This window comes from Sardina pilchardus, chromosome 18, assembly GCF_963854185.1.
Source record: "Sardina pilchardus chromosome 18, fSarPil1.1, whole genome shotgun sequence".
Lineage (NCBI taxonomy): Eukaryota > Metazoa > Chordata > Actinopteri > Clupeiformes > Clupeidae > Sardina > Sardina pilchardus.
The window spans coordinates 8,750,472-8,764,226 of record NC_085011.1 but is presented as its reverse complement, the minus strand read 5'-3'; the positions used below and the strand labels follow the sequence as shown (position 1 = coordinate 8,764,226).

The window sequence follows — 13,755 nt, the reverse complement described above, 5'->3', positions numbered from 1 at the left end:
TATGTATGTACTGTACTGTATGTATGGATGTCTATAGCACTTGTAAGGCAGGTTTTCAGATTCCTTTGAGGCAGATGAGAGCTGAACGCCTTTTGCTGCTAATTTACATCTGTGTGAGCTTCTGATAGCTCATTGTTGTCTCAGCTGGCTGTGGCCGGAACCCCATCAAGCAGCCATCAACACTTCCCCCATCGATTCAGTGAAAGTCAAATTGACAACTTCTGAAATACTCATAAAATGTATGTTGTAAATGTAATACATCCATGTTTGGTCTTGAATTAATACTTGTAATGTGGGCAACAGCCTAATCACAGTTTCATTGCAATCTAATATTTGTACATGGTTATAGACTAAGAAATACACTATAGAGTTTTAGACGCCACACCCACTTTCAGGTAAAGAAGCCCTGCTGAGTCGGGAGTGGCTGGATGGATGAAAAGGGAATCTCTTGGTGTGATGCGCTCTTCTCTCACTTTCTCAGTTTTGGGCAAGAGGTGACGCTTCTCTTCCTGCTCTGCTCTGGTCTAGGCAAGAGGTCACACTGACCTCTCTGCCCCTCTCTGCCTCCCTCTCTCTCTCTCTCTCTCTCTCTCTCTCTCTCTCTCTCTCTCTCTTTCTATCTATCTTTTGATTTCTTTATGGGGTTTGTTATTTTCATTATTTGATATATTGTTTATCTGGTGTATGTAGCATTTTAACTTGGTAACTTGTTAAGGTTTAAGTCCAAGTTTATTGTTTGTTTTGAGGTTAAGATTACTTATCCTTTGTTACTTTGTTTAAGGATAATTACTGATACTTTTACTCTTACCTAAGGCTCAAGGCCTAATAAATGGTTAATTCTCCTCGCTCAGTTTGCATATCTCTACAAGTTTAGTGTGCCATTCTCTGCCATAGTTAACATCATTAGTTATTTGGTAATGTATTAGAGGTACAATATGTCTTATGGAGTCAGATTTAACGTGGTGAATTTCCTAATAACATTATCATTTAACTCCACATGGCTACTGATCCATTGTTCTTCACGCATGTAAAGGGAGAACGTCCGATGTGTTTGTGTAGCGCGTTTGGGACTGTTTTTTCCAACCTTACACACTCTACAGAGGTCATGAGCAGTACATATATACGCACATACCATGGTATTAACACATCATTTTTGGGGGTGAAGATCTTATCTTGATGAGACAGTATCTTCTCCCTACTGCACTCACTGCTGATGTGTATCACCCAGTGCCTGGTAAGATCTATGGCATACTTTATGGCCATTCTCATATGGGTTTCTGTGAGTCAGCCGCTAATAAAACACTGCAGTAGTCTGAGTCAGGGGTAATGAGGCCACTGCAGGTAGGCAGACGACGTTCGCTTCTCGAGGGCCCCTTATTGAAGTTATGAAATGCTACACCTCCCGCCAGATAAAATGTTATCTTAACCCTTGCGTCGCTGCTTTCATATGGCTAGATCATGCCGGAGATCAACCTGTTAATTGTGTTTGCAGTGAGTGGGTGGCTTAGGCGGAGTGTACCCAGGGCCCGGCGGCCCCCATGTGGAATCACTTTAGGGGGGGGGGGGGATCAGACAGCTTGCACGAAGGGCTGGAATGGGACACCTGCAAGGAATGCCCTCCTCCCTTGGGGGGACTCCCGGTAACCTGCAGGGCCGCCAAACAGAAGCTGATAACACAGCTGCCCGGCAGAAGCTGCTCAGAGTGTGTGTGTGTGTGTGTGTGTGTGTGTGTGTGTGTGTGTGTGTGTGTGTGTGGGTGTGTGTGTGTGTGTCTGTGTGTGTGTCTGTGTGTGTGTATGTGTGTGTATGTATGCATGTGTGTGTGCGTGTGTGTGTGTGTGTGTGTGTGTGTGTGTGTGTGTGTGTGTGTGTGTGTGTGTCTGTGCACGTGTGTGGGTATGTGTGTGTGTGGGGCACAGGGGCAAGAGCTCCAACAGGCCAACCTGCTCCTCCCAGGGTCTCCTCACAGAGGGACAAAGCAAACAGCAACGCCTCGTAATTGCAAACGCACATGTGCGAACAGGCCGCCACTTTCCCACACGGCGGCATGTGAGCGCTGGAGAGGGCCGAGGGGTTGAGAGGTGGGGCGGGTGGGCCATTTGCACCAACAGAAAAGGGGTCAGAGCTGTCAGCGCAGCGCTGCTACTGTGGGAGAGCCGTAAGCTGCCTGTAGCCATTTTAAATCATTGAAATCCAGGGGTGTAAATCAAGCCGGGGCTGTGGCCATTGAATCATCCCCAGCAGGAGCAGCCACTCTCTGACGGATGTGCTGGCAAAGCCCCGCGACCAGAAAGGCCCCTGTGGAAGGAGCCGACCTCGGGGAGACACACTGGGCAGCAGTCAGACTGACCATGGGAGGCCGGCAGGCCGCAGTCCTCTTTCCCCTTGGGCACTCTTTGTCTCTCTCTCTCTCTCTCTCTCTTTCTCTCTCTTTCTTTCTTTCTCACTCACTCTCACTAACTCACACACACACACACACATACAGTCTCGCCCTCAATTTATCTCTCTCACCTTCTGTGCCATTCTCTCTCTCTCTCTCTCTCTCTCTCTGGGGCCAGCCTGAAAGGAAGGATGGCCATGAGGGGGGAAGAGTGTAAGGGCTCCCTGGGGGCCCGTGTCAAAGCCGACCACCCCACCCCTAAATCACTCCATATGAGGAAGCATGGCAAGGAGCGGGGCGAAACAGCACTTCCTTTAACGCTTTTCAAATCCGCCGGTCACACACGGACATCAGCCTCAACTGTCCTACGACACGCACTCTAATCCTGTTCACGCCGCTATAGAATACTCAACGGGGGAAGAGCCTGAGGACTGAGGACTGGTCATTCTTCCATCCATCCCACCCAAGTCGCCGACGCTGTTCCCAGACTTCACGGGAAATCCTCAAAGTCTCCTCGCCGTGCCTCTACCATCGCGCTTAACCCCCATCACACATGTGGCTTCAGTCTAGTCAGGAGACCTCTCAGCACAGAGTCAATCCCAAGACAAACGAGCACAAAAAAAAAAAAAAAAAATTGAAAAAATGTGTTTTGTTTCGACTTGCAGTAGATGATAATGATACTAACAAGGGTTCTAAAATGACTTTGTGGATGTTTGTGGAATCTTCTGCCTGTTGGTGATTTTGTACCCGTCCTGTTTGTGGCTTCAGCGCATGCCATTCCTGAGGAAGTGTGTGTGTCTGTGTTCTGTTGTGTCCAGGTGGCGGACGGTCGGGGAAACTGCACCCCACACAGGAACCCCACACCCTGCACCATCCCCCAGGACAGGGAGAACATCTTCCACACCATCTTCGCCTTCTTCACCAAATCAGGAAGGAGAGTCCTGGTACGTCAGAAGTCTGTAGAGGGTTTCTGTACGATCTGCTATTTACTCTAGACACTTAAGCAAACTTGAATGTTTATATGTATTCATGTCTACAAAGGCAAGACAATTTCTTAAAAATTTGCTATATAAATAAAATAGTTTCTGATATCTTCAGTGCTTTGTTTGAAGGATTCTCACTAAAAGACTTGATATTGTTTGTTCATCCCTAGTCGTTTAATCTCAAGTGGATGAAAAATGTGTTATATAAATAAAATACTGACTTCAGTAAGTTTCTTCAGTGCTTTGTATGAAGGATTCTCACTAAAAGACTTCATTTTGTTCAGATTGTTTATTCTTCTAATCTGTTTTTCCATCTAACCACGTTATTTGTGTCTCTTTTTGGTGCAGGATTGTGACCGGCCAGGGAGAGCGTGTCTAGTAATCTCGTGTGCCTTGAGCTCTCAAGCCAAAGAGGAAGCTGTTAGTATAGACGTGCGCATGCTACTGAACACAGAAATACTGAAGAGGGTAAGCTGGCTGACATGCATGCCATGGTAATAAATTAGCCACAATCCAATAATCTGCCATCTGAATCTTTTCATCTCAACCTATTTATCTATATTAGTAGGCCTACTATACACATGTGATCAGGCCATTGCTGTGAAATAATTCAATGCTCTGTCAATTCCAGATGAATGGACTGATTGCCGGTAGATGTAGTAGTGTAGTCATGTAGTCATGGTCAACCTGAATTTGCCTTCTCTCCTTCCTCATCACAGGATAGCTCTTCTGTGATCCAGTTTGTGACACGAGGGAACGTTCGGGTGGACGACAGGGCCATTGAGGTGCTCCACGGCCAGCCAGAGGAGATATCCGTGAGTTTCACATTCATTCAGTCGTTCAATTGCACTCCCACTCTCGCAAGGCACTTCAATTAGCCTAACAACCCCTGGCCGTCCTTTCTGTCAGTCACCGAACGCTGATTTGGGAGGGGAGTGCTGACACTCAGGAAATTGTTTTTGGGAATCACAAAACCCTAGAGTCTCCAGACACCTATATTGGGGCGGTCTGGAGAGAGAGAGAGAGAGAGAGAGAGAGAGAGAGAGAGAGAGAGTGAGTGCCGCTCTGCGTAGCCTCGTGTCCTCGTGTCCTCGCTCCACTGGCCGTGTGTGGAGCCGTGAGTGCTTTAAAAGCACCGGCGAGCAGCTGGGGCCCCGGGTCAGGGTGAGGGGTTCGCCTCCGCTGGGACCGCCGCCGCCTCTTTTTTGGGGCCCTCAGCTGTCCTCAAGGATACGCTCTCCTCTGACCACACTGGCAATGAGTGACCGGTGGAGCGGTGTGAGTCCGCGCAACTCTGTTGTGGCTACAGTGGCAGCACTAGGGATTGGGTACAATAATCATCCCAATATTTGATATTGGATTATTTGGAATAGTCTTATACATCTTTCATCAGTTCAGTTTATCGAAGTTGCATCTCATGTCATATTTCTTTGGTTTCATAATATTTTGAATTATTAAAAGGGAAATATTCGATTAATCTTTTGCAAATATGTGTGTTTTGTGAGTTACTTTGGACTGAAATAATGTACCAAATACCTTGAAGGTAATTTTATGTGGGACATAAGCTCCCAGCTGATTGGGTTCCTGACTCAGACACTGCCCGCTGCGGGACGTGTGACCCTCTGAGCTCGAGGTTGGAGGGGTCGTGTGAGGTGGGTGGTGTGGCCGATTTGGCTGTGGGTCTGGCGAGGTGGGGGCTCATTCAGACCTGTCGTAAATGTGTCTGCTCCCCCACCACACCCCATCCTACTCTCCCTCTCCTGTTTGCGTCCCTCAGCACTCAGTCCATGTGTTGACACCCTCCCCCACCCCTCACCCCCCGTCCCCTTCGTGTCCCCCACTCACTCAGCACCGGGATGGAGACATTTCCGTGGGAAAGCCATCCAGGGAAGAGCTGTGAATTCTACAGAACCCAATTTAGTCCAGAGAGTCAATCAGAGCCAATCAAGGCCATTTTCATTCCCCCAGCTCCCGTCTCCGAATATAGCACAGCATTATGGCTAACCCAGTCAGGCTGTCGGGGCTGTCAACCACCGTGGCTTGGCGCAGGTCAAACAGAACAGAACATCTCCATCAGATTGTTTTGTGTGTGTGTGTGGGTGTGTGTGTGTGTGTGTTTTAGCAAGTGACATGATGAGGCCTTTTTCCTGGTCTGGCTGTGTTCACACACCAGGGTTTGAAATGTGGGAAAGTGCTCATGGGGGTGACGGGGAGTAGATTTATCTGCTCCCTCTGCACTCGGTCCAGTGAGAGCTCTCCTTCCGCCTCTTCATGCTACATTGACAGTCAGACGTATTCAGAACCTGCCGCTCTACCATAGTGCTGGAGGCGGCACGTTACAGTCCACAAAAGGTTAAATTCTTCCGTATTGCTCAAGGTCAGCGGGTCTCCTTGCCATGCACCATATCCTCTCCGCCTTCTAATGGCATTTATGTGAGAGCCCATCTAAATGGGATGGCGTTTTCGTAAACCAGCAGGGCTCCCGACACTACAGCCCAGGAATGTGGTGCTGAATTCTGTATCAATATTTATATATGACACATTTATATGGAGTCAGTTATAAACTTTATACCAACTGACCCCCTCCCGTTTTATAAAAATCTCACCCAGGATTCCTGTAGAGATGAACTGTACCACATAGACTTCTCTGGATTCCTCTCTGGACCTTTCGACCCCTTTTGTTTGCCTTCTATTTTTGGCTTCATATTCTGACCTGTACTAAATTATTTGCTTGTTGACGCCATCTTTTTTCCCAGTAGTTAGCGGTGGGTAATTTACTGGGGTCACTGTGCACCCTCTGTGCAACAGGGAGAGTAAATCAGGGGGGTCATTTATTATGGAGCCCAGTGTTTTTATAGGACTCTGTTTGTTTGAGTTCACATGAAAATGTCAACAAACCATATTAGCAATAGAAACAGATCGCTATGTCAGATTGTCCAGATGCCAAAATATAATGCTTGTGGAAATTGTGCTTGCTATTTTATTGAATATAAATATAATATCTTAAAGAAAGTAATGTAGAAAAGAATCGATCGACTAGCTGGCTAGAAAGGCAACCTCCAGAAGGTATTGTTCTGAAAATCAGAGCATTTCTACCATAATTGCTCCCTTTTGTTTTCACTTAGCTGAGCCATATCCAACACGGACGCAGAGCAGACACAATTATCATCCAGGAAATTACATAATGATTTCGTACAGTCCTAAAAGCCTGTCTGCTAGGCCTGCTCTGTTTTGATATCAGTCCGCTGGCTACACAGACCTTTCAATATGTCTCGAAGACAGAAACAGATTATAATGACTCTAGCCAGTTGGAAGGCCAAAGTCCTGTGTGTATATGTGTGCACATTTGAGTGTGTATGTGTGTGTGCACACACATTTGTGTGTGTGTGTGTGTGTGTGTGTGTGTGTGTGTGAGTGTGTGCACATATGAGTGTGTGTGTGTGTGTGTGTGTGTGTGTGTGTGTGTGTGTGTGTGTGTGTGTGTGTGTGTGTGTGTGTGTATGTGTATGTGTATGTGTAAGTGTAAGTGTATGTGCATGTGTCTGTGTGTCTGTGTGTGTCTGTGTGTGTCTGTGTGTTGTCTGACTGTCTGAGTTGATCCCACTCTGGTCTGGTCGCAGCTGGTGTTCGAGGCGCTGCACAGTCAGGAGCCAAGGGGCTACGTGGTGGGCTGGATCATCGCCATCAGCCTCCTGGTCGGGATCCTCATCTTCCTCCTGCTCGCCGTGCTGCTGTGGAAGGTAATAATTGCACCACCTCACAGGCACCATCTTAAACAACTGAAAAAGCTGAGCACCGAAAGGGTCAAAAAACAGTTTAGGCAAGATGGGAAAGATGCCAAATGTCATCAGCTCAACAGACACTTCAAATATATGTAATGTTTATCTATTTCGTAAGTCACTTAGACTAAAAAAAAGGCTTGACAGACTTAAAAGCACCTTCTGTGAGAGAATAAACCATTAAAGACTGGAATTACAGGAGTCATCCAGTGGGCAGAATTATTTCTTTTAATTTCATTAATATTCTGTTGCATATGAAAATGACTTCATGTGTGAGCTAAGCTCCGGTAGAGACACGTAAAGGCCGTATGAATTCAGACCCCCGATGGTCTGGACAGGCTACTCTCGCTCCTCCTCCCTTACCTCGAGTGAACCGATACGAACTGATCCACCCCTTCAGTCACAAGGCCAAAAGAAAAAAAAAACGTTATTGTTTGACCAGATGAAATCACACAGAATCTTAACTCTGCTCTGCTCACAAACAGCTAGGATTTTTTTTTAACAATTTCAGTAATTTAGCTATTTAAACTTTTTTTTGTGTTTTCTGATATTTTTTTTGCATTTTTTTCTCACTCAAGTCACCAAAATCTGTGCACCACAAATGCCCTTTTGATTCTCTCTTGAGACATCCAACTCAAAGTCATTATTAACTGAGCATTTTACGAGCCCCAAACCTTGGCGGTCATGACCTTTGGGTTATGGCCCATAATATAATTAGTAGACCACCTCGGTGCCAGCGTTTGTAGGGTGTCCATTGTATTCCGATCCGTAAGAGACTTCGGCGAAACAGAAGTGTGCAGCCAGATTCTGATCTCACTCTCTGGCTCAGTCAATGCCGGGGAACAGAACGAATACACCTGCTTCAGTAACACATCATAGGCGGCGAAGCGCTCCGAAACCCGAAATGAGCTACAGTAGATCACAGCCAGTCGTGCTCCCATTTAATAATCATTTCCATCATCACGAACGCCGTTAAAGGTAATCATCTGTGCTGACCAACAGAGTTCTGACTGGAAACCTTATTAACCTTCCTTGAGCATTCTTTTATAGGTATCACATTGCTCGTGTGTAGTTAATAGGCTATAAGCAGTCCTCATCAGGTCCCGGAGCATTTGCGTGGGCTGTATTATTTTGTCCCAGAGTCGCATGCTTCAGTGGCACGGTGAAGGGCACATCGCTCCCTCTCCTCCCCCCCTTCACCTCGGGGGATGAGAGGCGGCCTCTTTTGGAGCGGCTTGCCGAAAAAGGGGCTCACCGTCAGCTTCTTGGCTCGCTCGGAGTCGGCTGTAAAATACGGACAAAGCACAGGACCCGAGACAGGAGAATTTACACCAGGAGAATTTTTGCACTCGCGCAGCACGAAAAAAAAAAAGAGAGCAATTTCAAAGAGGAAACGGCAATAGCCCTGATTTCTTGGGGGCCACTTTTCACAGAACTCCTTTTCTTTTCCATTCCTCTGCTTTCCAGCGGGAATACTACAACTAAACCTTGGAATGTTGGTCCAGGGATACACCCCCGCACACACACACACACACACACACACACACATACTTACTCACCCCTTTTTTCTTGAGACCTTGGATGGGCCAAAATAAACCCCTTCTACAAGGTCTGCACATGTCCAGCATGGCTCTCCTCGGGAAATGCCTGAGGAGCACTTGTGACCATATCAATAAACAGAGATAAATGACCACAAGCCATATCATCTGTGTCTGCTTACACTTGCTCTTATCGTTACAATGACACTCGCCGATACCAGCATTAATAGCCATTATCGCTCTTATTTATTACCGTGTGCCTGTTAGTCTGTTTGTTTATCTCAGTGCGTGTCTGACTGCCTATATGTTTGTTTAACGACTGGTCCTGCTGAGTCCTATCTTGTTCACTTATCCACTCGGTCTCATATCCAATGTTGTGTTTGTGTTGTAGGCCTGCCTGCTCTGCAGCTTGTAATCTCACTCCTTTTTTTATCTCTCTTTCTCTCTTTCTCTCTTTCTCTCCGTCTCTTTGCTTCTGCAGATGGGCTTTTTCCGCCGACGCTACCGGGAGATCATAGAAGCCGAGAAGAGCAGGAAGGACAGTGATGAGAGCTGGGACTGGGTGCAGAAAAGCCAATGATCAGCAGGGCGGGAGGATCACAATGACAGCCAACCGGGCTCGAGCATTGGACTCGAAACGATCCAATGAGCTGCTGCCTTTGGCCTCGGCCTTCCTGTAAAGCCACGGGTCCGCCAGTCTTCCATATGTGGAAGAGATGAATATTCTCCAAATTTTTCGGAGGTTTGACACTTTTCTTGTGTAGGAGGCAAGCTAACTGAGATGCGAGATGTGTATGTTGCTGTCAAACACACGGGATTGGAAGGCCATTTCCCCACCACAGCGGAGCTGTTTTCTTGCCAAAGGGACTGAGCAGATAGAGACTGACTGAAAAGAGACAATGGCTTCCTCAATCAGATGTGGATATCACATCAGTGTCAGCAGACGAGAAGAAAGAAGAAACCCTCAGGGCACTGTTTCATAGCAAAATCTATTTTTTATACATATATTCCATATTGTATAGAAAAGATCTTCGGGAGGGGCTTGGGATGTTTTCAAGTCCCCAGGAGACATATCTTATGTTTGTTTTTTAAAGAGCACTGATGATGACTTTTGTAAGCCAAAGAGTTAATGCTATTCTTACATTTTTTTATTTTATTTTCATGCTACCATAATGCAGTGTTTGAGTGTACACATTTGAAGGAAGGTATTGTATAATGCCCTTTTTATAAGCCAAATACTGAATCCAAGATGCCAAGAAAGACCCGAAATGAAGACACATAGACCCTGAGCGTAGCGCAGAGACTGTGGAACATGAACTGTATCAATGTCAAAACAATAAGGTGATGTACAGTAGAGAGCAACTAAAAAGCTGAATCCAAAAAAACATAAAGAAGAAATATCTGTATATTTCAGTATCACAGTAGCAGAAGAAAGTGGGACCACATATTTTCATTTGTGCTGGATATTGGAAATGTTGCGTGTGCAATGCGTTTGGCTTGCCATATTTGAATGTACTGTCAAGCACTAGTCACGGGCTACAATCTGACTGGTCGCTGTGAGAAGGTTCATTGAGTGTATATAAGCCGATAACACAAGCACAAACACTAGAGGTGGCTAGTCTCTGTAAGAAATGTTTGAAAACGGTGTTTGGCATTTATTTATGTGGTATGCCCATTAGAATGGTGTTATTATTGCTGTGCCTTAATACTCCATTTGAGATTTGATAGATAGCCCACGTCTTGCAATCTCCCAATCTCTATGTTGATGTTCCCCACCATCTGTCTTTAGCGTGAACCTGGATTTATATTGTGAATTAAACAAACAGATGCTATCAGCGGGCAAAGGCACGGTCTCAATAATAGAACCCAATGATCTCTATCAAGCCAATATGAGAATGGACAGTGGTTTATATACTGTATGTAAAGAGGTTCTGATTCAGTAAAGAGATTAGGTTCTGTTTGTACAGGATTTTGGACTTGGATGATGGATATTAGTGAAATGAACTGAACCCAAACAAAGGTCAGATAATGTGTCCCATTGTTTGCATGGCTCAGAGAGGTGCGAGGTAGATGGGCTTGATCTTATGGGGTTTGCAACAGGTCTGTAGCCCACAGGAACAGTGGTGCGTAATGGCCCAGTGTTAGCAGGGAATGCAGCATGCTCCGTCAGTCATTGTGTGGAAACGGGCTCTTTGGGGCCTGTGGGAACTGCTCATTTTTAAGTCAACATGCTGGAATGTAAGAACTCCCTGAAAATCTGCCACCGCCACCACCGCAGAACATAGATTCTCACATGAGAGCACATCTCAGTAATGCATTTTAATTTCCATAAACTAGTGCCCAATCTCCCCCTCCCCACTTCCCCCCCTCTCAAATCAAGCTTTAATTTCCTGGATTAGAGTAAAATTTAATCAGAAACTTTCCATAAATGGAAGAGCTCCAAGGACGCTCCGCCATCACAAACACGTTAACTGGGCAACAGTAGAGGCTTGATGTGTGTGTGTGTGTGTGTGTGTGTGTTGTGTGTGTGTGTGTGTGTGTGTGTGTGTGTGTGTGTGTGTGTGTGTGTGTGTGTGTGTGTGTGTGTGTGTGAGAGAGAGAGAGAGAGAGGTGGATCCCAGCATTTTGATTACTGTTAGAGGAGGGGATAGGCTCTTCCAGCTTCTCGACATGTGAGTGTCGAAAGGCCCATGCTTTTTAAACAATTCAGAAGTTTTGTTTGTACAGTCAATGAACTCTGTCTGGCGAGTTTCTCGTTTTATGATCCACTGGGTGCCCAAGAGAGGGGTCACATAGCCCCTCACAAGTCACATGTTCAGTACTCCAGTCACTTTATTTCACTGTCTACGTATATGAAGGTTTAGCACTCGGCTCTTATGGCTTCATTGATGTCTGGTAGGTTCACCTACAGAATATAGCTTGTGTATTTTGATTCATTAATACCACTGGTATGGAAAAAAAACATACTCACACTTCCCCTCTTCACCAAGTATAGTTATTGCCCTACAGTGTGTGTGTTAAACAGAGAGATACTTGTCATTCTAGGTGTGATATATAACTGTGATTGTCATCATTATCACCTGTTTGGGATGTATTACAGAAAAAAAAACTACTGTCACTGAATTTCATTTTTTTTACATAGAAGTATTGAGTTGTATGTTTGTTGTACAAGCTAATGTTCAAGCTGTGTATTTATCGGTTGATACTGCCATTTTAAGATTAAAGTTCACTTGGAGTATGTCACGATTCTGATGTTTTTCTCCTTGAAACCCTTCCATAGAAAACACATTGAGCACCTCATATGCCTTTGCTTTATGTATGATGTCTGGCGCCCCCTGGTGATCAGTTTTAGTGTGGTGTGAAGCGTATTTGCTGGAACGTGTACTGATACAGTTACACTGAATTCATTGGTTGTTGACTCAAAATAGAATGTCTCTGTTTAAATTATGACTACATTTTGAGGTGGTGTTAACAGTATTTGTCCTATCAAATCCATTGCAGTTACACCACTACCTATGGCCCAATTTAAAAACCATCCTTACCCAAAGTGAACTTGTGTTTCATCTAATATGAGCATAACTGTAATGTGAACGATTGGATGTTGTGGACATGCAACTAGGCCTACAGTCCAATATTGAAAGAAGCTCATAAGATAATAATTATTGATGAACTAACAATAACAATCTTTTTCTAAAGTGTATGTAGACCTAAATGCCTTTGGTTTAACATTTTGTTTTTGGTAAGAGTTAAGTTGCTTAAGTAGTTTCAGTCAGTAGTTACGGTCAGTTCATACATGAGGGTGTATGTATTTGAACCAAATAGAATATAGAGCGTGCCGTAAGGGTCTTGAACTTTTTTGGAGAGGGCCTACGCCTTTAATGAGATCATTGTTTGTATCAGCTGACGTTAGTTGCCATGGTACACATGAATATCAACTGGCTGGCCTACAGCGAGTTAATGTGCATAATTTATGAGTCAGTCTCAGGCTGTGCATCCAGTCATCTCCCTTGCTGCCACAACATATGGACTTCTAAGTGAGTTTCGGACAGAAATGAGTGTCTACATTTCATCATATGATGTCTCTATGTGTGGCTGTTGTGTGTCTCTCTGCTGTCTCTATGTGTGACTGACTATAGTTGCAGTATGTCTATTGTGTGATGTCTTATTTAATGGCAGCCTATCAGCATGCTAGTGTCTGTGCAGCAACAATAAGTCATTCAGTGTCTGTGTTTGCCACACCTTGCAGTTCATGATGTAAAAAATAATGCATGCTTTAGTTGGTGCAATTCTGTAAAAAAAACTCACTGATATCAGTTGGAAAATGTGGTTATACTGTATAGACATTCTGTCTCATCTCTCATGATTAACAAAAGGGAAATGATTTAGCCTTAAATAACCAAGAATATTCTATCTACATATTCAAGTCCTACCTAACCTAATATCATACATCCAAGCCATCTTGTTCCAGTTACTGCCATTATTTTTAACTGAGCAGGAATGGCGTCTCTACTAGAGGACGGTCTGATAAAAACCAGCTCCATCGAGCAGGTGGTGGCTCCGGTCACGTCCCACCTGTGCCACCTGATCCTGCTGTGCGAGAGCGGCCAGGAGCCCGAGCACTTCTCCCAGCTGGAGACCGTCGCCAAGGCAGTGGCCAAAGCAGCTAAACACATGGCCACAGTCGCATCAAGGTGAACTTTGGCGTACAAAAGAGTCCGAGAGATTTTCTTCGGTGCCTAAGTTCATGAACAGTGTAATGTCTTTTTCACAACCAAATGTAATAGGCCGGTAAAATATAAGCTTTATTATATAAGCTACACGTCAAAGTTCAAAGTTTATTGTCATATACTCAGAAATAAGCATTTATAAGTATTGAAATTCCTTGTGCTCAAGTGTCCATTTAACTACATAAATCAATTAAAAAGGAAACTTTAATTTAACTATAAAAAAAGAGCGATCGGGGAGCACCAAGGGACGTGTAATGTGATATGTAAAAAGACATTCAAACTAATGCCTTAGCCAGTCACGTCCATAAGGACCCAAAGCGGAGCTTTCTCTCCTGTCCGCAGGCTGGT

At 44.9% G+C, this 13,755-nt stretch overlaps 1 protein-coding gene across 1 annotated transcript in view; it reads left to right on the top strand.

Annotated features, from left to right (window-relative positions):
- Positions 1–11,920, top strand: part of itga9 (integrin, alpha 9) — a 67,171-nt gene extending 55,251 nt beyond the window's left edge. Inside the window, exons 24-28 of the mRNA XM_062519729.1 lie at positions 3,199–3,324; positions 3,712–3,831; positions 4,083–4,178; positions 6,984–7,103; positions 9,162–11,920. Coding sequence (XP_062375713.1) covers positions 3,199–3,324; positions 3,712–3,831; positions 4,083–4,178; positions 6,984–7,103; positions 9,162–9,260 — 561 coding nt within the window. The 3' untranslated portion in view covers positions 9,261–11,920. The remainder of the gene's footprint in view (positions 1–3,198; positions 3,325–3,711; positions 3,832–4,082; positions 4,179–6,983; positions 7,104–9,161) is intronic.
- Positions 11,921–13,755: the final 1,835 nt, after the last annotated feature.